Source organism: Protomyctophum parallelum (assembly GCF_964188405.1).
Source record: "Protomyctophum parallelum genome assembly, chromosome: 4".
Classification (NCBI taxonomy): domain Eukaryota; kingdom Metazoa; phylum Chordata; class Actinopteri; order Myctophiformes; family Myctophidae; genus Protomyctophum; species Protomyctophum parallelum.
In genome coordinates this window covers 52,623,255-52,645,430 of record NC_139700.1, presented here as the reverse complement: position 1 = coordinate 52,645,430, position 22,176 = coordinate 52,623,255, and the positions used below count along the sequence as shown (strand labels likewise).

Here is a 22,176-nt window from a genome sequence, read left to right as displayed (position 1 = left end):
AATGGAACCAAATGGTTCATTGTTCCATTTGTACACTCTCTGGGTTACAGACCCTTTTGGTGTTAGCATCATGCTATGCTTTAGCTATTGAAAAATAGCAGATCTACAAGCTCATAGCGCGCCACCGAGTGGCGCGCTATGAGCTTGTAGGTCTGCTATTTTTTGGAAAAATCGAAGAACCACTGACATAGAAACATAGCTTTTTCAGAAAACTGTCAGGATGTATAGAAGACATTTTTAGAATCTGATCTCAGGTCAGAATGGGTTAAAGGTCCAATTTATTTTGGGGGGGCTTTTTGCTGACGCACTGTAGAGAGACAGTAGTGGTCCTCAGTTTTGGAGGGCGGGGGGACGGGGTGGTGACGGTGGATGGCGGATGGGTGGTCTTAGGTCTCGTGTGTGTTCCCATACTTCAGGGGGACGGTTTAGGTCTAGGTCCCGAACATCGTCGGGTCTAGGTCTAGGACGGTCTTGTGTGTGTTCCCGTACATCAGGGGGATGATGTAGACCGATATGTCGTCTCCGGAGCCCAGCCTGTCGTCGGATATCCTCCAGCCTCGGTCCTTCAGCACGCCGCGCGCTCTCATCACCAGGTCCTGGGCCGCCATGGTGTACCTTTTATTTATGAGGTCACAAAACAAAGGAGGGATTAATAATGAAGTGCATTTTTATGCTCAAAGCGCTTTACAATGGTTCATTCATTCATTCATTCATACATTGCGAGGTGAATTGAAGGCGAACAGTCGACGCCAGCGTTCCTCACTTCCCACATTCACACAGACGGTGGCGAGCTCACACCGACCGACTCATTGGAGGCAGTGTAGGGTTCAGTGTCTTATTGCCCAAGGACACTTAGACAGGAGGAGGAGCCGGGATTCGAACCTCCGACCCACGGATCATGGGACGACCTGCTCTAACCTCCTGAGCCACAGCCGCCCCAGACTAATAATTATGGATATTAGTACCATATTATATAGCAGTGGTTCCCAAAGTCTTTCACATCAAGGACCCCCAAAATGTATACTAATAATTAGCCCACGGACCCCCATTTGAAAAGATGTGCCAGGGAACCCCATAATAGAATCTTTTCAAAGTTAATTTAACTCTCAGAGTTCCAGACCCATTAGGGTCTATTTGGCTCATCCTCCCCAGGCACGTTTCTGTGTGAATCTTCACATAAACCACATTTCAACAAATATTGTAAACAAAAATATTGGTTCGATTGCATTTATAATGCAGATATTGTCAATACGTGTTACGATGACCCCATTAAACCCTTTATGCCTGACCTCAAAATAAAATAAAACAAATCTCCTCCAGTTTTCTGAAATAAATATGTTCACGATTTTTCAAAAATAGTAGCTTGTAGGTCTGCAATTTTTCAATAGCTAAAGCATAACATAATGCTAACACCAAAAGGGGTTCCCGCCCCAAAATGGGTTAATTGTATTGCATCCAGCAACAACAACTTTTAAATGTTGAACGCATCCATACTAGTATTTGAATAATCGTAAAGCAGTCTACACAGTACACACTCATTAGAGTTTGGTGCTAAAAACCTTCGGAGAAGGTTTTTTTGAGGACACAAATGAAGCCTCTAGAGCTGGCTGTTATCGTCCCTGGCACATTGACATCAGAGAAACATTTTTTTTGTTATTATCATAATTATCATAATTGCCGCAAGATAGCAGCACTTTATCCTCTCCACAATGTGAGACAGGGTGAATAAAAGTTCAACTCGTCTGGCTGGCTGAGTTAAGCCTAATTTAGCGAGTTGTCAACTTGTGGTTCGGCTATTTTTGGCATGCATATAAATTCTATCATTTAAAGAAATCGTTCTAACTTCAGTGGATGTCGGAGACCACATCAAAATTATTTTCGGGGGGCGCGAGGTTTAATGTTTGTTTTTAGTTAAATGGTAAATAAATGGTGCATTTATATAGCGCCTTTATCCAAGGCGCTTTACAGAGATCGTGCATTACATTCACACACACATTCATATACCGATGGCAGCGGAAACCATGCAAGGCACCAACTAGCACATCGGGAGCAATTAGGGGTTCAGTGTCTTGCTCAAGGACACTTCGACAGTAACTCTGGGGGGAGCCCACAGGGTTCGAACTGGCAACCTTACGGTTACCATCCAGGCACTCTACCCACTGAGCCACCGCCGCCCCTGTAGTTCAATGTTTGTTTTAAAAACGCCATTGACAATGAAGGGGAATTTTACGTCATCTTGTCCCTAAACACAAACATTAGATGCCATTAACAATAAAGAGAATTTAATGTTTGGTTTGTTTTACATCACCATTACACCACCTAATCGACATGAGTTAGACTTTAATATATTAGCGCCCCTCACTTCACACGGGTGTGATTTTTATTAAACAGAGAATAAATAGACTATTGTGAATGGCTAAAGCCAGCTGGTCCTGTAGGCTACAGAGACGTTCTACAGCTACACACACACCAATAATCCTTTTGAAACTATCTGTCCTCCGTATAATTATATATCGTCTCTTGTCGGCTGGAAAGTAAACCTCATATGGCCCAAAGTGTGACTTCTCACAGTTGCCCAATTCTAATTACAGGTCCAGCGGCCGGCCCCAAACTCTGGAACTGTCTGCCCGTACCATTCTGACCTGAGATCAGATTCATACGAGGTTTCCGCCGGGGACACACTGGTCTGATGAACCCATTCTGACCTGAGATCAGATTCTAAAAAATGTCAGTCGTTCTTCGATTTTTCAAAAATAGCAGACCTACAAGCTCGTATCGCGCCACTCGGTGGCGCGATATGAGCTTGTAGATCTGCTATTTTTAAATAGCTAAAGCATAACATGATGCTGACACCAAAATGGGTGCCCGGTCAGAATGGGTTAAGAGAGGCTTTTAAGTCTTTGCTTAAAACACATCTCTTCTCCCTGGCTTTCGATGTTGTTTGACCTAATTATATTAACCTGTCTTGCTAATTAACTTGTGTTGCTTCGATGTTGTTTTTACTATGATACTTGTGTTGATTGTATGCCTGTTTTGTGATCGTGTACAGCACTTTGGTTGACCTTCTGGTCTTTGTAAATGTGCTCTATTTAAATACAGTATGATTTGATTTGATTCTCAGGATTCAAATTAAAGAAAATAGCAGATATATAACGTCGCGGTCCGTCCAACATACCTGTGCTGGTCGTCGGGGTCACAGTTGCCCAGGAAACCTGTGACGGCTTCCGACACTTCCTGGTTGGAGAGGACGTCCCACAGGCCGTCTGTCCCCAGCACCAGGACGTCGTCGGCCCCGTGCTCGCACTGCGACAGCGAGTACACTTTGACCTGGAGGAGGACAGGAGGAGGACGGGACAACCATTACTAAAATGTTTTGGTTAAAATAAAATGTTACGAGATATTTTCCTTCCGCTCGACAATCCGCAAGCTTAGATTTCATCCATCCATCCATCTTCAACCGCTTATCCGTAGTCGGGTCGCGGGGGCAACAACTCCACCAGAGAGCTCCAGACTTCCCTCTCCAGAGCAACATTAGTGACTTCCTCCTGGGGGATCCCGAGACGTTCCCGGGGTCTCCTCCCAGTGGGACGTGCCTCAAGGACCTCCCTAGGGAGGCGCCCGAGAGGCATCCTCCTAACCAGATGCCCGAACCACCTCAGCTGGCTCCTTTCCAGGCGAAGGAGCAGCGGTTCTACTCCCGAGTCTCTCTTGTGTGACTGAACTTCTCACCCTATCTCTAAGGGAGATGCCAGCCACCCGTCGAAGAAAACTCATTTTGGCCGCTTGTATTCGCGACCTTATTCTTTCGTTCATGACCCACACTTCATGACCATAGGTGAGAGTAGGAACACTTCATGACCATAGGTGAGAGTAGGAACACTTCATGACCATATAGGTGAGAGTAGGAACACTTCATGACCATAGGTGAGAGTAGGAACACTTCATGACCATAGGTGAGTAGGAACACTTCATGACCATAGGTGAGAGTAGGAACACTTCATGACCATATAGGTGAGAGTAGGAACACTTCATGACCATAGGTGAGAGTAGGAACACTTCATGACCATAGGTGAGAGTAGGAACACTTCATGACCATAGGTGAGAGTAGGAACACTTCATGACCATAGGTGAGAGTAGGAACACTTCATGACCATATAGGTGAGAGTAGGAACACTTCATGACCATAGGTGAGAGTAGGAACACTTCATGACCATAGGTGAGAGTAGGAACACTTCATGACCATAGGTGAGAGTAGGAACACTTCATGACCATAGGTGAGAGTAGGAACACTTCATGACCATAGGTGATAGTAGGAACACTTCATGACCATAGGTGAGAGTAGGAACACTTCATGACCATAGGTGAGAGTAGGAACACTTCATGACCATATAGGTGAGAGTAGGAACACTTCATGACCATATAGGTGAGAGTAGGAACACTTCATGACCATAGGTGAGAGTAGGAACACTTCATGACCATAGGTGAGAGTAGGAACACTTCATGACCATAGGTGAGAGTAGGAACACTTCATGACCATATAGGTGAGAGTAGGAACACTTCATGACCATATAGGTGAGAGTAGGAACACTTCATGACCATAGGTGAGAGTAGGAACACTTCATGACCATAGGTGAGAGTAGGAACACTTCATGACCATAGGTGAGAGTAGGAACACTTCATGACCATAGGTGAGAGTAGGAACACTTCATGACCATAGGTGAGAGTAGGAACACTTCATGACCATAGGTGAGAGTAGGAACACTTCATGACCATAGGTGAGTGTAGGAACACTTCATGACCATAGGTGAGAGTAGGAACACTTCATGACCATAGGTGAGAGTAGGAACACTTCATGACCATAGGTGAGAGTAGGAACACTTCATGACCATAGGTGAGAGTAGGAACACTTCATGACCATAGGTGAGAGTAGGAACACTTCATGACCATAGGTGAGAGTAGGAACACTTCATGACCATAGGTGAGAGTAGGAACACTTCATGACCATAGGTGAGAGTAGGAACACTTCATGACCATAGGTGAGAGTAGGAACACTTCATGACCATAGGTGAGAGTAGGAACACTTCATGACCATAGGTGAGTGTAGGAACACTTCATGACCATAGGTGAGAGTAGGAACACTTCATGACCATAGGTGAGAGTAGGAACACTTCATGACCATAGGTGAGAGTAGGAACGAAGATTGCTCGGTAGACGGAGAGCTTTGCCTTCTGGCTCAACTCTCTTTTCGTCACAACAGTGAGCGGTACAGCGACTGCAATACCGCCCCCTGCCGCTCCGATTCTCCGGCTGATCTCCTTCTCCGTCCTCCCTTCACTCGTGAACAAGACCCCGAGATACTTGAACTCCTTCACCTGTAGGGGTAATGCCTCATTCCAAAATGTAAATTATAGCTTGTGGGTGTTCTCATAGCATCTGTCCTGGAAAAACTGGCTCTGTGATCGAAGGAGCCAAGGGGGTAAAAGTTGAGAGAAACCTCAAAGTATAAGTAAAGTTAAACCGTGAGTGAACTCGGGACTGGATGAATTAAAGATCAAGGGAATAATGCATTATAAGTGCCGGTATCACAAGACGGCAGGCAGGGGGGAAAGAGAGGTATAGGATGCTTCTTGGTGCAGAATGTTAATGTACTGCAGCCGTGCTTCTCAAGTAACAACTTGGGGAAGAGGTTGAGGTCCAGCCACTGTATGTGACCAGACTTGACTGAGAGACTGCCATCACGCAAATTCCAGCTTTTCACCAGAAAAGCCGTTTTTCTTGTTTAAATTAACAGCACAGGCAGATTCTTCACATACTAGAGCATGTCTCAAATAAATGTCCAGAGCTGAAATCGACATGCAAATATTAAATAAATGCTTAAACATGTAGCTATAGGTGTAATGTTAAGAGTCCACAGAAGAGAACCTTTTTCAAGCCTGTTTTCTCAACTCGCTGTTTCTCTTTGCAAGACATTTACTCTATATAAGCCATATCTCCAAAACTGGTGGGTCAAACTGAACAACCAATGTGTCAATTTGAAGCTATGATTCCATGCTTTCATATGACTGAAATCCAGTGGCAGTCCCTCAGTCAAATCTGGTCACATATGGGCCCCATCTTGCACGACGCTTAACGCTGGGGCTCCACTGCGTCTTCGCCAAACGCAGGGAATATGTTCCCTTTTTTAAATAAACATGCTGTGAAACATAACGGCTGCCGCGTGGTCAGACGGACGCACGCACGCACGCACAAACGCACACACACACACACACACACACACACACACACACACACACACACACACACACACACACACACACACACACACACACACTAGGGCTGCAACTAACGATTATTTTCATAATCGATTCATCTGCCGATTATTTAAACGATTCATCGATTAATCGGATTATGACACTAATTTAGCTATGTTCTAACTAACAGAAAATATAATTAATTAAAAATGTCATTTGATTAGCTGCTGATTAGGTTGCTATTCAAATAAAAGACTAAAATTAATTAAAACAACTCATGGTGTCTTTAGGCTTATTCTGACTGCATACATTTGATTAAAGAATAGCTACACATGTGTCAGTCTAGAAGGAACAGTACTCTTCTGAACTCAAATACATAGGTACATTGTACTTGATACTGTAATCGTTATGTGTCATATTTTGCTTTGCAGTCGCTACTGTGCAACTATAACCAGATTATAAGGGAAGAGAGATGGATCACTCCTCTTTAATTAGTTACACTTAACACTGGAAAACTATGGTTAAAAACTATGGTTAAGTGGGAAATCACCTATGATAAATTGCAAAAAACTAGTGATTAGTTGCCGATTCGATTAATTGATTACCAAATTAGTTGACAACTAATTGAATAATCGATTCGATTACGATGAATCGATGAATCGTTGCAGCCTTAACACACACACACACACACACACACACACACACACACACACACACACACACACACACACACACACACACGTAGAAGTACCTCAGGACAGCAGGAGAGGAAAGGCTTGATGTAGATGTTAGAGTCGTGCACTTTGAGCTCCTGGTCTCCCAATCCTCTGGTGACTCCGATGGTGGCCAGCACACGAGCCTATCACAGAGCAGCACAGGTGAGACAGGTCATATTAACGAGCCTATCACAGAGCAGCACAGGTGAGACAGTTCATATTAACCCATTCTGACCTGAGATCAGATTCTAAAAAATATATAATGCAGATAAATATACATCTATACATAAAAGTGTTGCATGATTTATTTTTTGATGAATGTCTTGATTAATTGCAAGTAAACTTAGCATAAATAATGGTTGTGCAGTCACAAATAAAGGCAAACAAGTCAGAGGTGTTTTCTGTTTTTCTTTTGTTTGTTATTTACTTTTTGTACTGTGTGGTAATTCCAGTCAATCACATGAAATACCCTTTAGAAGGCAACAATAGATAAACAACTATGCGCTGACAAAGTCTTACAAAACAGCTTGTTCCGATAGTTTCTGTTCCTGTCCAGTATTTGAAATGCAAAACATGAACAGGTTGTGGAGCAGTATGCATATTGAGGACATTATTGTAATGAATGGTACTGCAATAGGACTATAACAGTGACCTGTCGTTCTAAGTTCTAGTACTTACTGACTGATTTACATCTCAATTGATCACAAACCATATCATTTTAAGTTATAGTACTAAGTTAGTGACTCAATAATTACATCTCAAAAGTAAAACTACCAAGCAATTGCAAATGAGCCCTCATCATTTCACACATTATAGACTACTGTCCCAAACACACAGCTATGTAAATCTCTACTTTATTTTCCATTAGTCTGACTGAATTGCATCTCAATAGCCATATAGACCCCCACACACACACACATACACACACCCCAACAACAAATCAGTGTAACTTGGATCAAATGGTGAAATAGCAGGCAAAATATACGTTTAACGGATTCATGTTTGAAATATTTCCACTTGCTATGAATGTGATTTTCAATCTAATTTCTTGTTTCCTCTGCTGTAAAGTATTGGACTTGTGCATTCCTTGCTGATTTGAGTAAATGCTGAAACATGATTGCTAATTTAATTGTAGCTTTTATTTTATTTTTATGGTGTACAAGTCTTCACTGTCTTGTATGTGGGCTAAGCTGTCATTCTATGATATATTGTACAAAACAACACCAGTCCTGTGAAACCAGAAAACTGTCTTCTAGATAATAAAGCAACTTAATTATAATAATGTATATAGTTTGATGACTTGTGTAGCCTACTATTTAGTGCAGGGGTGGGTGGCAGTTTGTGTCTTAGAATACACATAACTGGTAGACTCATTGTTTTTACTTGTGAGTTATTTATCTCTGTTAAATGTTCAGTTGTTGTTTAATCTGTGGTTTGTAGGAGTGCTGTGTGTTCACACATTTAGCGAGTAGCCTAACATAAACTAGATTCAATAGTAAACTTTGTCATTTATAATAATATAACATTTTGTAAGATAAATGAAGATCACATGCAGTATAAGGATCATTTGTTTCTGGGGGGCGGCTGTGGCTCAGGGGTAGAGTGCCTGGATGGGAACCGTAAGGTTCCAGTTCGAACCCGGGCTCCCCCAGAGTTACTGTCGAAGTGTCCTTGAGCAAGACACTGAACCCCTAATTGCTCCCGATGTGCTAGTTGGTGCCTTGCATGGTTTCCGCTGCCATCTGTGTATGAATGGGTGAATGTAATGCACAATCTCTGTAAAGCGCCTTGGATAAAGGCGCTATATAAATGCACCATTTACCATTTTCATCAGAGCGGTTTCTACTTGGTTCTGTTGTGACTGAAGGAATATGTCTCTGCTTCAGTAACAATTCTGCACTGTACTGATACAGTAGGCTACATACATTTATGCTTTTAATACTATGTACATATAATGTCCATATATTATAAGTATTGGATATAGATAGTGTAAAGAACCCAAACTCGTGACGTTTTTCACTTCATTATTCTATATTCTGGGTCAACAGACTTTGTTACTATGATCTTAATGTGAAACATACCTGTGTTAAGTCTATTTCCTTTAATTTTGACATTGCAAGTAAACTTAGCATAAATAATGGTTGTGCAGTCACAAATAAAGGCAAACAAGTCAGAGGTGTTTTCAGTTTTTATTTTGTTTGTTTGTTATTTACTTTTTTGTACTGTGTGGTAATTACAGTCAATCACATGAAATACCCTTTAGAAGGCAACAATAGATAAACAACTATGCGCTGACAAAGTCTTACAAAACAGCTTGTTCCGATAGTTAAGGTCACGCCCTGTCCAGTATTTGAAATGCAAAACATGAACAGGTTGTGGAGCAGTATGCATATTGAGGACATTATTGTAATGAATGGTACTGCAATAGGACTATAACAGTGACCTGTCGTTCTAAGTTCTAGTACTTACTGACTGATTTACATCTCAATTGATCATCTCATTTTAAGTTCTAGTACTAAGTACTAAGTAACTACCAAGTCTACCAAGCAATTGCAAATGAGCCCTCATCATTTCACACATTATAGACTATACTGTCCCAAACACACAGCTATGTAAATCTCTACTTTATTTTCCATTAGTCTGACTGAATTGCATCTCAATAGCCATAGCCTATAGACCCCCCCCCCCCCACACACACACACACACACACACACATACACATACACACACCCCAACAACAAATCAGTGTAACTTGGGTCAAATGGTGAAATAGCAGGCAAACTATAGGCTATGTTTAACAGATTCATGTTTGAAATATTTCCACTTGCTATGGATGTGAGTTTCAATCTAATTTATTGTTTCCTCTGCTGTAATGTATTTGATTTGTGCATTCCTTGCTGATTTGAGTAAATGCTGAAACATGATTGTTAATTTAATTGTAGCTTTTATTTTATTTTTATGGTGTACAAGTCTTCACTGTCTTGTATGTGGGCTAAGCGGTCATTCTATGATATATTGTACAAAACAACACCAGTCCTGTGAAACCAGAAAACTGTCTTCTAGATAATAAAGCAACTTAATTATAATAATGTATATAGTTTGATGACTTTTGTAGCCTACTATTTAGTGCATATTATCTGTCGTTCTTCGATTTTTCAAAAATAGCAGACCTACAAGCTGCGTATGAGCTTGTAGATCTGCTATTTTTCAATAGCTAAAAGCATAACATGATGCAACACCAAAATGGGTTCCCGTTCAGAATGCGTTAATAGTGTGAGATTTATAGATTTAGGTGCTTAAATAATATATTGGAAGCTTTCTTTATCAAGAATTGATCAATGTCACCATGGTCCACATACTGTACACTGTACTGTACACTGTACAGTACAATGTGCCCTTTTTTCTCTCAAAAGGGCACATTTGTCCAGAGGGAAAAGGGCAGGGGGTGCTCCAGCACCCCTTAGTGTCTACCTCGATAAGAGCATGTAGATCTGCTACTTTTGCTATTTTTTGAATCATGAACATTAACAGTTTTTTTAGTACCATCATTTTATGAGGTTTCCACTCGACAGCGACGACTTATTAAATGTACCGTACCGTTTTTGGAAGACGAAAATCAGGGATATAAATAATAACCCAATGAGCATTATTCATGAGGACATTCTCTCTGGTTTGACAATTATTCCCGAAGAGCCAGGATATACGGCTCAGAGGAGAGGAGAGGATATAATACGCAGCATTTCAGGCACATGAAACAGGAGCTCAAATGGGGCCATTATTTAACGGAAGAGAAAGATATTGCTCACGAGTCACGACACTGTGAAACCAAGCCGTTATACACAACATCTCCCAACAAGATGTGTGTTGTTTTTTGTCGACTAAAAACTACGATGAAAAATGTTGGTCTGACTACCTTTTTTCACTGACGGAGAACTAAATGGAAACTAAATGAAAACTAGAAAAAGTGCCCTTCTGGGCACAGGTCTCCACCAGGATAGGAATGTAGGACATTGCAGCTTGCCTTCATCTGGTGGTTGGATAAAAGGGCAACAAAAGTAAATCAGGATGGAGTCTGAGAAATCTGAAAGACCCGTTTCGTTGAATGGCTCTAGAGAGACTGTGTACCAATTTGATCGTGATGTTTGGACAAAATCTGTAGGTGTACTGTGCAAAAACTTGTTTTGCACAAAGCGGCCTCCTGGTGGCGCTATAACAGGCCGTTCTGGAAAGTTTGGGGCAGAGGTTCATCGTTGGCATCCAGGGAGTGTGTGTGCAAAATTTGGCATCGACCGGGTTAACGGTGGCCGAGATTAGCTGCTCACGGACACACACACACACACACACACACACACGGACGGACGGACACACGGACGGACGGACACACGGACGGACGGACGGACGGACGGACGGACGGACGGACGGAGTGCAAAACATACTCTCCCCCCATGCCTTCGGCCTGGTGGAGACAACTAAGCTATGGTGACTAAGACTAAATGTATTGACAATTTCGTCAACAGATAAAAACTAGATGTTAGGAGAGGGGGTCTCTAGTGGACAAGAGATCCAGTACAAGTCATTTTACACTTGGTTGCATGCTGAAAATCGCAGGGCTCACGCTCATTTGGTTCATTTGCACGCCGAATGAGTTTGCTTCCGATTCCGTCTGCCTTTTTAACACATCATTAACTCATTCTGACCGGTAACCCATTTTGGTGCTGGCATCATGTTATGCTTTAGCTATTGAAAAATAGCAGATCTACAAGCTCATATCGCGCCACCGAGTGGCGCGATACGAGCTTGTAGGTCTGCTATTTAAAAAAAATCGAAGAACGACTGAATTTTTTTAGAATCTGATCTCAGGTCAGAATGGGTTAATCGGACCAGTGTGTGTCCAGTGGAAACCTCGTATGAATCTGATCTCAGGTCAGAATGGGTTCATCAGACCAATGTGTGTCCAGTGGAAACCTCGTAGGCTATGAATCTGATCTCAGGTCAGAATGGGTTAAGACCCCGAGGCCAATCGTACAAATTTAAAACGGGTAGGTTTGTGCACATACAATAGCATTTCACAGACTTACTGTGAATGTTGTGAAATGCCAGTGTTAGTTTTTTAATGAACTAAGACCCAGTGGAGCAGAGCAGACTGAAGCTGCATTCATACTCTAGTATGACGCGATAATAATGAACTAAGACCCAGTGGAGCAGAGCAGACTGAAGCTGCATTCATACTCTAGTATGACGCGATAATAATGAACTAAGACCCAGTGGAGCAGAGCAGACTGAAGCTGCATTCATACTCTAGTAGGACGCGATAGCTTATCGCCGCCGTTTTGCATCTAAACCAGAGGGAGACGGGGTCAATGCTTAAAGGGACACTTCACCCTTTTTGCAAAAAAATATATGTTAATGACGTTTAGAAGCTTTAGATCACTTTCCTGGGGGTCTTTATGTGTGTAATATGTGGTTTTAGATATTTTAGATTGTAGCAGTGAGCCTGTTGTCTCTGATGTCATGGACACTGGTCTCACTACCTTCCTGGACTACAATTCCCATAATTCTTTGGTGCACTGCTCCTCCTTGTGGATAGGGGGAGAGCTGTCTTACTGAGACGACATGTAGTCCAGGAAGGAAGTGAGCCCAGTGTCCATGACATCAGAGACAACAGGCTCACTGCTACAATCTAAAATATCTAAAACCACATATTACATACATAAAGATCTCCAGGAAAGTGTTCTAAAGCTTCTAAACGTCATTAACATATATTTGTTTGCAAAAAAGTGTCCCTTTAAGGACATCACCGCGAGTTATATGACGGCGTTGATGTGTAGGTGATAACGTATCACCTACAACTGGAGTATGCATGAGCCTTTATTCTCTTTTCTACGGCATTCTACAAATGCCTTCAAGATTATTATTATTTTTTATGTTCAAACAAATAGCAGATGTACAAGCTCGCAGGGCGGCACGAAGTGACGCCCTGTGAGCTTGTATGTCTGCCTTTTTTTTTTTTTTTTTATAGCCAATGCAAAAAATCTCAAATGACACAGATGCTTTCCTGGTTTGAATGGATAAAAAAAAATGGCTGTCAGCCAATAAGGGCCAACAATCTGTGGTAAATTTATTCCAGCACTGGCTGCACCTATAATCGGTCTTTTTCTTATTCTATTGATTACTTCTTCTTCTTCTAGACGCGCTTTGTTCGTTTGCTGTCAGGCAGAAACCGCTCCATGTTTTAACCCATTCTGACCGGGCACCCATTTTGGTGTTGGCATCATGTTATGCTTTAGCTATTGAAAAATAGCAGACCTACAAGCTCGTATCGCGCCACCGAGTGGCGCGATACGAGCTTGTAGGTCTGCTATTTTTGAAAAATCGAAGAACGACTGACATTTTTAGAATCCGATCTCAGGTCAGAATGGGTTCATCAGACCAGTGTGTGTCCAGTGGAAACCTCGTATGAATCTGATCTCACTTTGTGTTTCTTCTTTTCCTTTTAGTTGTTGTAACTGAACGTCCTACACGAGGTTTCCACGTGGCGATGTTGGAAACATCTCACATCTCCACGTGTCTCTGCATGTCAAACTTCGAATGTCTGTCCCCCCCGCCCCCCCCTTTCCCCCCCATTTCCTGAAAAGTATCAGTCTTTGGACATGGACCGTGTTCGTCTCCGTCTGCGGTCTAGAGGGGGTAGTAAACCTCCTCTGTGACCTGTGAAAATAGTGTCATTGGGACGAGACGCTAAATGTCACCAAAACCGTTGCCCTGAGCCGCGCGACCTTTGCTTTCATTATGTGGCTGATTAACCCATTCTTACCGGGCACCCATTTTGGTGTCAGCATCATGTTATGCTTTACCTATTGAAAAATAGCAGATCTACAAGCTCATATCGCGCCACCGAGTGGCGCGATACGAGCTTGTAGGTCTGCTATTTTTGGAAAAAAACGAAGAACGACTGACATTTTTAGAATCTGATCTCGGGTCAGAATGGGTTCATCAGGACCAGTGTGTGTCCGGCGGAAACCTCGTATGAATCTGATCTCAGGTCAGAATGGGTTAATGAGCGTCTCTGTCGGGTGGAAACCTCATATGTCCAAAACTGTTACTTTTCAGGATATTTAAAAAATACAAAGTAGCAGATCAACACCTGGAACTTTTCTCACCTTCTTCCCTTCGCCGTAGATCAGAGGGAACTTCAGGTCATCGTCCTCGATGGTTTTATACGCCCTATAGAGACGGAGAGAGAGAGAGAGAGAGAGACAATGGTTTTATACGCCCTAGAGACAGAGAGAGAGAGAGAGAGACAATGGTTTTATACGCCCTAGAGACAGAGAGAGAGAATGGTTTTATATAAATGGTAAATGGTGCATTTATATAGCGCCTTTATCCAAGGCGCTTTACAGAGATTGTGCATTACATTCACCCATTCACACACACATTCATACACCGATGGCAGCGGAAACCATGCAAGGCACCAACTAGCACATCGGGAGCAATTAGGGGTTCAGTGTCTTGCTCAAGGACACTTCGACACTAACTCTGGGGGAGCCCGGGTTCGAACTGGCAACCTTGTGGTTACCATCCAGGCACTCTACCGCTGAGCCACCGCCCTAGAGAGACGGAGAGACAGACAATGGTTTTATATGCCCTAGAGATGAACAGAGAGGGGGCACGGTGGCACAGTTGGTAGTGCCGTCGCCTCACAGCTAGAAGGTCCTGGGTTCGATTCCCGCTCGGGACGCTGTGGGCGCTGGCGGCGTGTTTCCTCCTCCGCGTCATCAGTGCCCATACCCGAAGGCAGGGTTGGCGAAAGGGCCTTTCTGTGTGGACTTTGCATGTTCTCCCCGTGTCCCCTAGGGTAGGTATACCCTCACAAAAAACATGCAGTAATCCTGGTCACTAAACTGTCTCCCCCTGGCCAGCCGGGGCGCCTGATGGAGGGGAAAGGAACTGGTTGGAATAACGTGTTCCTTCCACGCGCTACGTCCAACCAGGGAAACTCCCCCCTGTCAGGTGTAAAGGAGCAACTTGGACACTCAGGCATGAAGGAAGCATGAGTTCAAGTCCGTTGCTCTCCCCTTGTCCCCCATATATGGGGACTAGGTTGGTGGAGGGTGTGTAGAGCCCAGGATCACATTAGATGATTGACACAGGGGTGAAAAATGGGTTACAAAATCGTGGGATAAAAAAAATATATATATAAAAAAAGAGATGAACAGAGAGAGAGACAATGGTTTTATATGCCCTAGAGACAGAGAGAGAGACAATGTAGGTATATCCAAAGATTTGCGCCACATTTTCACGATTTTTCAAATGGCTAAACACCAAAAGGGGTTCCCTCCCCAAAATGGGTTAATTATTTTCCCTGCTTATTAAACTTGAGGGTCTGGCGTTATTAGTACACAGTGTCCGACGATGATGGCATAAACTAAAGCCGATTAGGAGGGACCGGAACGGTTCTGGAACCCACTCAGAGAGCCCATATGTCTCCACCGCGGGCCCAAGGCGCGGTGCTGGCCCAAGGCGCGGTGCTGCCGCGCTCAGCACTTTCTTAACGGCGCGCAGAGAGAAGACTATCGCTGTGCACTGCACTGCAGAGCAGGGTTGCCACGTCTGCTCATTCTAAGCGACTTTGTGGGGCTTTGTTGTTGTTCTGTAAATTTTGGCTTGTACATTTTGGTGGTTGCATGTGGGTTTGTTAATTGGCGGCGCTTGTTTCTAAAGTGCATGCAGTATCTTATTTGGGACTTGCTTCCATGTTTTTATAATAAACCAGTGGTTCTCAGACATTTTCATGTCAAGAACCCCATCTGAAAATATCGTATTACCGTACCAGATTTGTGTTGTTTCAAAAAAATTCAATTTTATTATTATTATTTTTATTATGAAAAATAGCAGATCTACAAGCTCACAATGTGTTGCATCACAATCAGACTTCAAATAGCTGATGTATATATATAGGCTATACTAGTTTTAAAGTGCTCATGTGATCTATAGTTGCGTCTTTTGGGATTGTAGTCCTGGTAGATAGATAGATTAGATATATATACTTTATTAATCCCAAAGGAAATGTGTCCATTGCACATACATACAGATTATCAATAAAAAGAAGCATGATAAAAAAAAATGCATTACATCTGTGAAAAATAGAATGCAGTAAAAAAAACCTATATGTTAATTTAAAACAGGCCTAAGTTAACCCATTCAGGCCTGACCTCAAAATCTTTAAGAATTCTTCTAAATCTTCCAGTTTTCTGAAATAAATATTTTCACGATTTAAAAAAAATAGCAGACCTACAAGCTCGTATCGCGCCACTCGGTGGCGCGCTATGAGCTTGTAGATCTGCTATTTTTCAAACGCTAAATTAAAACATAATGTATACATGCAACACCAAAAGGGGTTCCCGCCCCAAAATGGGTTAATAAAATAAAAACAACGCAGCAGGTTGCTTGTATCTGCCTCCAAATCTGGCAACGCTGCTTGCAGCCAGCCAAGCAGCACAATGCAGGCTGAGATCTGGCTGCCTCACAGCGTGTGGGAAGTTTGGGAACTGGAACCTGGAAGGGATTTTGATGCTACAGGAATAGCGTCTGCTTGCAAGGCGGTTTCTGTCCAGTATCCTCATCCCACCAGTGTCTGCCCTGAGAGTGGAGAGAGGTCGAGGGTTCTGTTCCCTTTCCCCGGCAGGATCATCAGTGATCACAGACATGTAGAGGGGCAGGCGGTGCTCAAGGGCACCTTGTGCAGCGCGTGGAACCGGCCGGTTGCCATAACCCATTCTGACCTGAGATCAGATTCTAAAAAATGTCTTCTACATCCTGACAGATTTCTGAAAAAGCCATGTTTCTATGTCAGTCGTTCTTAGATTTTTCAAAAAATAGCAGACCTACAAGCTCCTAGCGCGCCACTCGGTGGCGCGCTATGAGCTTGTAGATCTGTTATTTTTCAATAGCTAAAGCATAACATAATGCTAACGCCAAAAGGGGTTCCCACCCAAAATGTGAGATTTATAGGTTTTGGTGGCATAAATGATATATTAGACGCTTTTTTTGTTGTTGTCAAGAATTGATCAATGTCATCATGGTCCACATACTGTAGTGTACACTGTACAAAAATAATATGCTGTCCAGAGGGCAAGGGCAGGTGGTGCTCTAGCACCCCCTAGTGTCTAACTGTGCACGCCACTGAGGATCATACCAAAGACTACAAAAATGGAACCCAATGCCTCCCTGCTTGGCACTCAGCTGGACTGGGTCTGAGTCTATGCAACGTTAGAATCAGTGGCATATCTATAATAAGGCGACCAAATACATTTCTGCCTGGCCAAAATCCATACACTAACAAAGGCATGCCTTAAATTTCAGCCTTTGTATCCTACTGTCTGGCAGGTATATCTCTTTGTATCCTACTGTCTGGCAGGTATATCTCTTTGTATCCTACGGTCTGGCAGGTATATCTCTGTATCCTACTGTCTGGCAGGTATATCTCTTTGTATCCTATACTGTCTGGCAGGTATATCTCTGTATCCTACTGTCTGGCAGGTATATCTCTTTGTATCCTACTGTCTGGCAGGTATATATCTTTGTATCCTACGGTCTGGCAGGTATATCTCTTTGTATCCTACTGTCTGGCAGGTATATCTCTGTATCCTACTGTCTGGCAGGTATATCTCTTTGTATCCTATACTGTCTGGCAGGTATATCTCTGTATCCTACTGTCTGGCAGGTATATCTCTTTGTATCCTACTGTCTGGCAGGTATATATCTTTGTAGCCTACTGTCTGGCATGTATATCTCTTTGTATCCTACTGTCTGGCAGGTATATCTCTTTGTATCCTACTGTCTGGCAGGTATATCTCTTTGTATCCTACTGTCTGGAAGGTATATCTCTTTGAAAACATTAGGACAGCGACAATTAACACATCTTGCCTGCCCAAATGTAATTCCTGGAAACGCCACTGATTAGAATAATGGCCATTGTCCAGGGAGTGTACTTGTCTTGTGAAGTCAGGTGACCTACTAGTGTTGTGGAGATGCAGCAGTTACAATGTTGTCATACTAATTAATTCAGTCAGTCACAAAATCACTAAATGATTGAGCCTTAATGTTGTCATACTAATTAATTCAGTCAGTCAGTCACAAAATCACTAAATGATTGAGCCTTAATGTTGTCATACTAATTAATTCAGTCAGTCACAAAATCACTAAATGATTGAGCCTTAGAGTATAGATAGACTTGCATTGAGTTGCTCACTCAGCGCATGAGGCATTCTTCCGGGTTGGAAACGGTGCATTCTGGGATTGTTTATGGGCCAGACGTGAACGCGCTGGGCCGTTGACTATATCATTGCCAATAACATCATAGAAAAAAAGGTCAATGTTTTAAGGTCAACCATAAACAATGGAACTCAATGAGTTGCATTTGTTGCGTCTCGACCCTTTGGTGTGGTTTGGGCTTTGTCCGTGATCAACGCGCTATATATAAAATGTATATAAATGACTGAACCCACCATCCTGACATGGTGAAGTCTGTCTATAATGTAATGACTGAACCCACCATCCTGACATGGTGAAGTCTGTCTATAATGTAATGATTAAACCCTCCATCCTGACATGGTGAAGTCTGTCTATAATGTAATGATTAAACCCTCCATCCTGACATGGTGAAGTCTGTCTATAATGTAATGACTGAACCCTCCATCCTGACATGGTGAAGTCTGTCTATAATGTAATGATTAAACCCTCCATCCTGACATGGTGAAGTCTGTCTATAATGTAATGATTAAACCCACCATCCTGACATGGTGAAGTCTGTCTATAATGTAATGATTAAACCCACCATCCTGACATGGTGAAGTCTGTCTATAATGTAATGACTGAACCCACCATCCTGACATGGTGAAGTCTGTCTATAATGTAATGACTGAACCCACCATCCTGACATGGTGAAGTCTGTCTATAATGTAATGACTGAACCCTCCATCCTGACATGGTGAAGTCTGTCTATAATGTAATGATTAAACCCACCATCCTGACATGGTGAAGTCTGTCTATAATGTAATGATTAAACCCACCATCCTGACATGGTGAAGTCTGTCTATAATGTAATGACTGAACCCTCCATCCTGACATGGTGAAGTCTGTCTATAGTGTAATGACTGAACCCTCCATCCTGACATGGTGAAGTCTGTCTATAATGTAATGACTGAACCCTCCATCCTGACATGGTGAAGTCTGTCTATAATGTAATGACTAAACCCACCATCCTGACATGGTGAAGTCTGTCTATAATGTAATGACTGAACCCTCCATCCTGACATGGTGAAGTCTGTCTATAATGTAATGATTAAACCCACCATCCTGACATGGTGAAGTCTGTCTATAATGTAATGACTGAACCCTCCATCCTGACATGGTGAAGTCTGTCTATAATGTAATGACTGAACCCTCCATCCTGACATGGTGAAGTCTGTCTATAATGTAATGACTGAACCCACCATCCTGACATGGTGAAGTCTGTCTATAATGTAATGACTGAACCCTCCATCCTGACATGGTGAAGTCTGTCTATAATGTAATGACTGAACCCACCATCCTGACATGGTGAAGTCTGTCTATAATGTAATGACTGAACCCTCCATCCTGACATGGTGAAGTCTGTCTATAATGTAATGACTGAACCCTCCATCCTGACATGGTGAAGTCTGTCTATAATGTAATGACTGAACCCTCCATCCTGACATGGTGAAGTCTGTCTATAATGTAATGACTGAACCCACCATCCTGACATGGTGAAGTCTGTCTATAATGTAATGATTAAACCCACCATCCTGACATGGTGAAGTCTGTCTATAATGTAATGACTAAACCCACCATCCTGACATGGTGAAGTCTGTCTATAATGTAATGATTAAACCCACCATCCTGACATGGTGAAGTCTGTCTATAATGTAATGACTAAACCCACCATCCTGACATGGTGAAGTCTGTCTATAATGTAATGACTAAACCCACCATCCTGACATGGTGAAGTCTGTCTATAATGTAATGACTAAACCCACCATCCTGACATGGTGAAGTCTGTCTATAATGTAATGACTGAACCCTCCATCCTGACATGGTGAAGTCTGTCTATAATGTAATGACTGAACCCTCCATCCTGACATGGTGAAGTATGTCTATAATGTAATGACTGAACCCTCCATCCTGACATGGTGAAGTCTGTCTATAATGTAATGACTGAACCCACCATCCTGACATGGTGAAGTCTGTCTATAATGTAATGACTGAACCCTCCATCCTGACATGGTGAAGTCTGTCTATAATGTAATGATTAAACCCACCATCCTGACATGGTGAAGTCTGTCTATAATGTAATGACTAAACCCACCATCCTGACATGGTGAAGTCTGTCTATAATGTAATGACTGAACCCTCCATCCTGACATGGTGAAGTCTGTCTATAATGTAATGATTAAACCCTCCATCCTGACATGGTGAAGTCTGTCTATAATGTAATGACTGAACCCACCATCCTGACATGGTGAAGTCTGTCTATAATGTAATGACTGAACCCTCCATCCTGACATGGTGAAGTCTGTCTATAATGTAATGACTGAACCCTCCATCCTGACATGGTGAAGTCTGTCTATAATGTAATGACTGAACCCTCCATCCTGACATGGTGAAGTCTGTCTATAATGTAATGACTGAACCCACCATCCTGACATGGTGAAGTCTGTCTATAATGTAATGACTGAACCCACCATCCTGACATGGTGAAGTCTGTCTATAATGTAATGACTGAACCCACCATCCTGACATGGTGAAGTCTGTCTATAATGTAATGATTAAACCCACCATCCTGACATGGTGAAGTCTGTCTATAATGTAATGATTAAACCCACCATCCTGACATGGTGAAGTCTGTCTATAATGTAATGACTGAACCCTCCATCCTGACATGGTGAAGTCTGTCTATAATGTAATGACTGAACCCTCCATCCTGACATGGTGAAGTCTGTCTATAATGTAATGACTGAACCCACCATCCTGACATGGTGAAGTCTGTCTATAATGTAATGACTGAACCCACCATCCTGACATGGTGAAGTCTGTCTATAATGTAATGACTGAACCCACCATCCTGACATGGTGAAGTCTGTCTATAATGTAATGACTGAACCCTCCATCCTGACATGGTGAAGTCTGTCTATAATGTAATGACTGAACCCACCATCCTGACATGGTGAAGTCTGTCTATAATGTAATGACTGAACCCTCCATCCTGACATGGTGAAGTCTGTCTATAATGTAATGACTGAACCCACCATCCTGACATGGTGAAGTCTGTCTATAATGTAATGACTGAACCCTCCATCCTGACATGGTGAAGTCTGTCTATAATGTAATGACTGAACCCACCATCCTGACATGGTGAAGTCTGTCTATAATGTAATGACTGAACCCTCCATCCTGACATGGTGAAGTCTGTCTATAATGTAATGATTAAACCCACCATCCTGACATGGTGAAGTCTGTCTATAATGTAATGACTAAACCCACCATCCTGACATGGTGAAGTCTGTCTATAATGTAATGACTGAACCCTCCATCCTGACATGGTGAAGTCTGTCTATAATGTAATGACTGAACCCACCATCCTGACATGGTGAAGTCTGTCTATAATGTAATGACTGAACCCACCATCCTGACATGGTGAAGTCTGTCTATAATGTAATGACTGAACCCACCATCCTGACATGGTGAAGTCTGTCTATAATGTAATGACTGAACCCTCCATCCTGACATGGTGAAGTCTGTCTATAATGTAATGACTGAACCCTCCATCCTGACATGGTGAAGTCTGTCTATAATGTAATGACTGAACCCACCATCCTGACATGGTGAAGTCTGTCTATAATGTAATGATTAAACCCACCATCCTGACATGGTGAAGTCTGTCTATAATGTAATGACTGAACCCACCATCCTGACATGGTGAAGTCTGTCTATAATGTAATGACTGAACCCACCATCCTGACATGGTGAAGTCTGTCTATAATGTAATGACTGAACCCACCATCCTGACATGGTGAAGTCTGTCTATAATGTAATGACTGAACCCACCATCCTGACATGGTGAAGTCTGTCTATAATGTAATGACTGAACCCTCCATCCTGACATGGTGAAGTCTGTCTATAATGTAATG

The 22,176-nt window shown here is 42.5% G+C and overlaps 1 protein-coding gene across 1 annotated transcript in view; it reads right to left on the bottom strand.

The window, feature by feature from the left end:
* Window positions 1–431: 431 nt before the first annotated feature.
* ppm1h (protein phosphatase, Mg2+/Mn2+ dependent, 1H) overlaps window positions 432–22,176 on the bottom strand; it is a gene marked incomplete at its 3' end in the record, with an annotated part of 80,837 nt that continues 59,092 nt past the window's right edge. The window contains exons 8-11 of the mRNA XM_083762876.1: window positions 14,128–14,191; window positions 7,003–7,110; window positions 3,176–3,327; window positions 432–615 (exon numbers count right to left, since the gene is read on the bottom strand). Coding sequence (XP_083619002.1) covers window positions 432–615; window positions 3,176–3,327; window positions 7,003–7,110; window positions 14,128–14,191 — 508 coding nt within the window. The remainder of the gene's footprint in view (window positions 616–3,175; window positions 3,328–7,002; window positions 7,111–14,127; window positions 14,192–22,176) is intronic.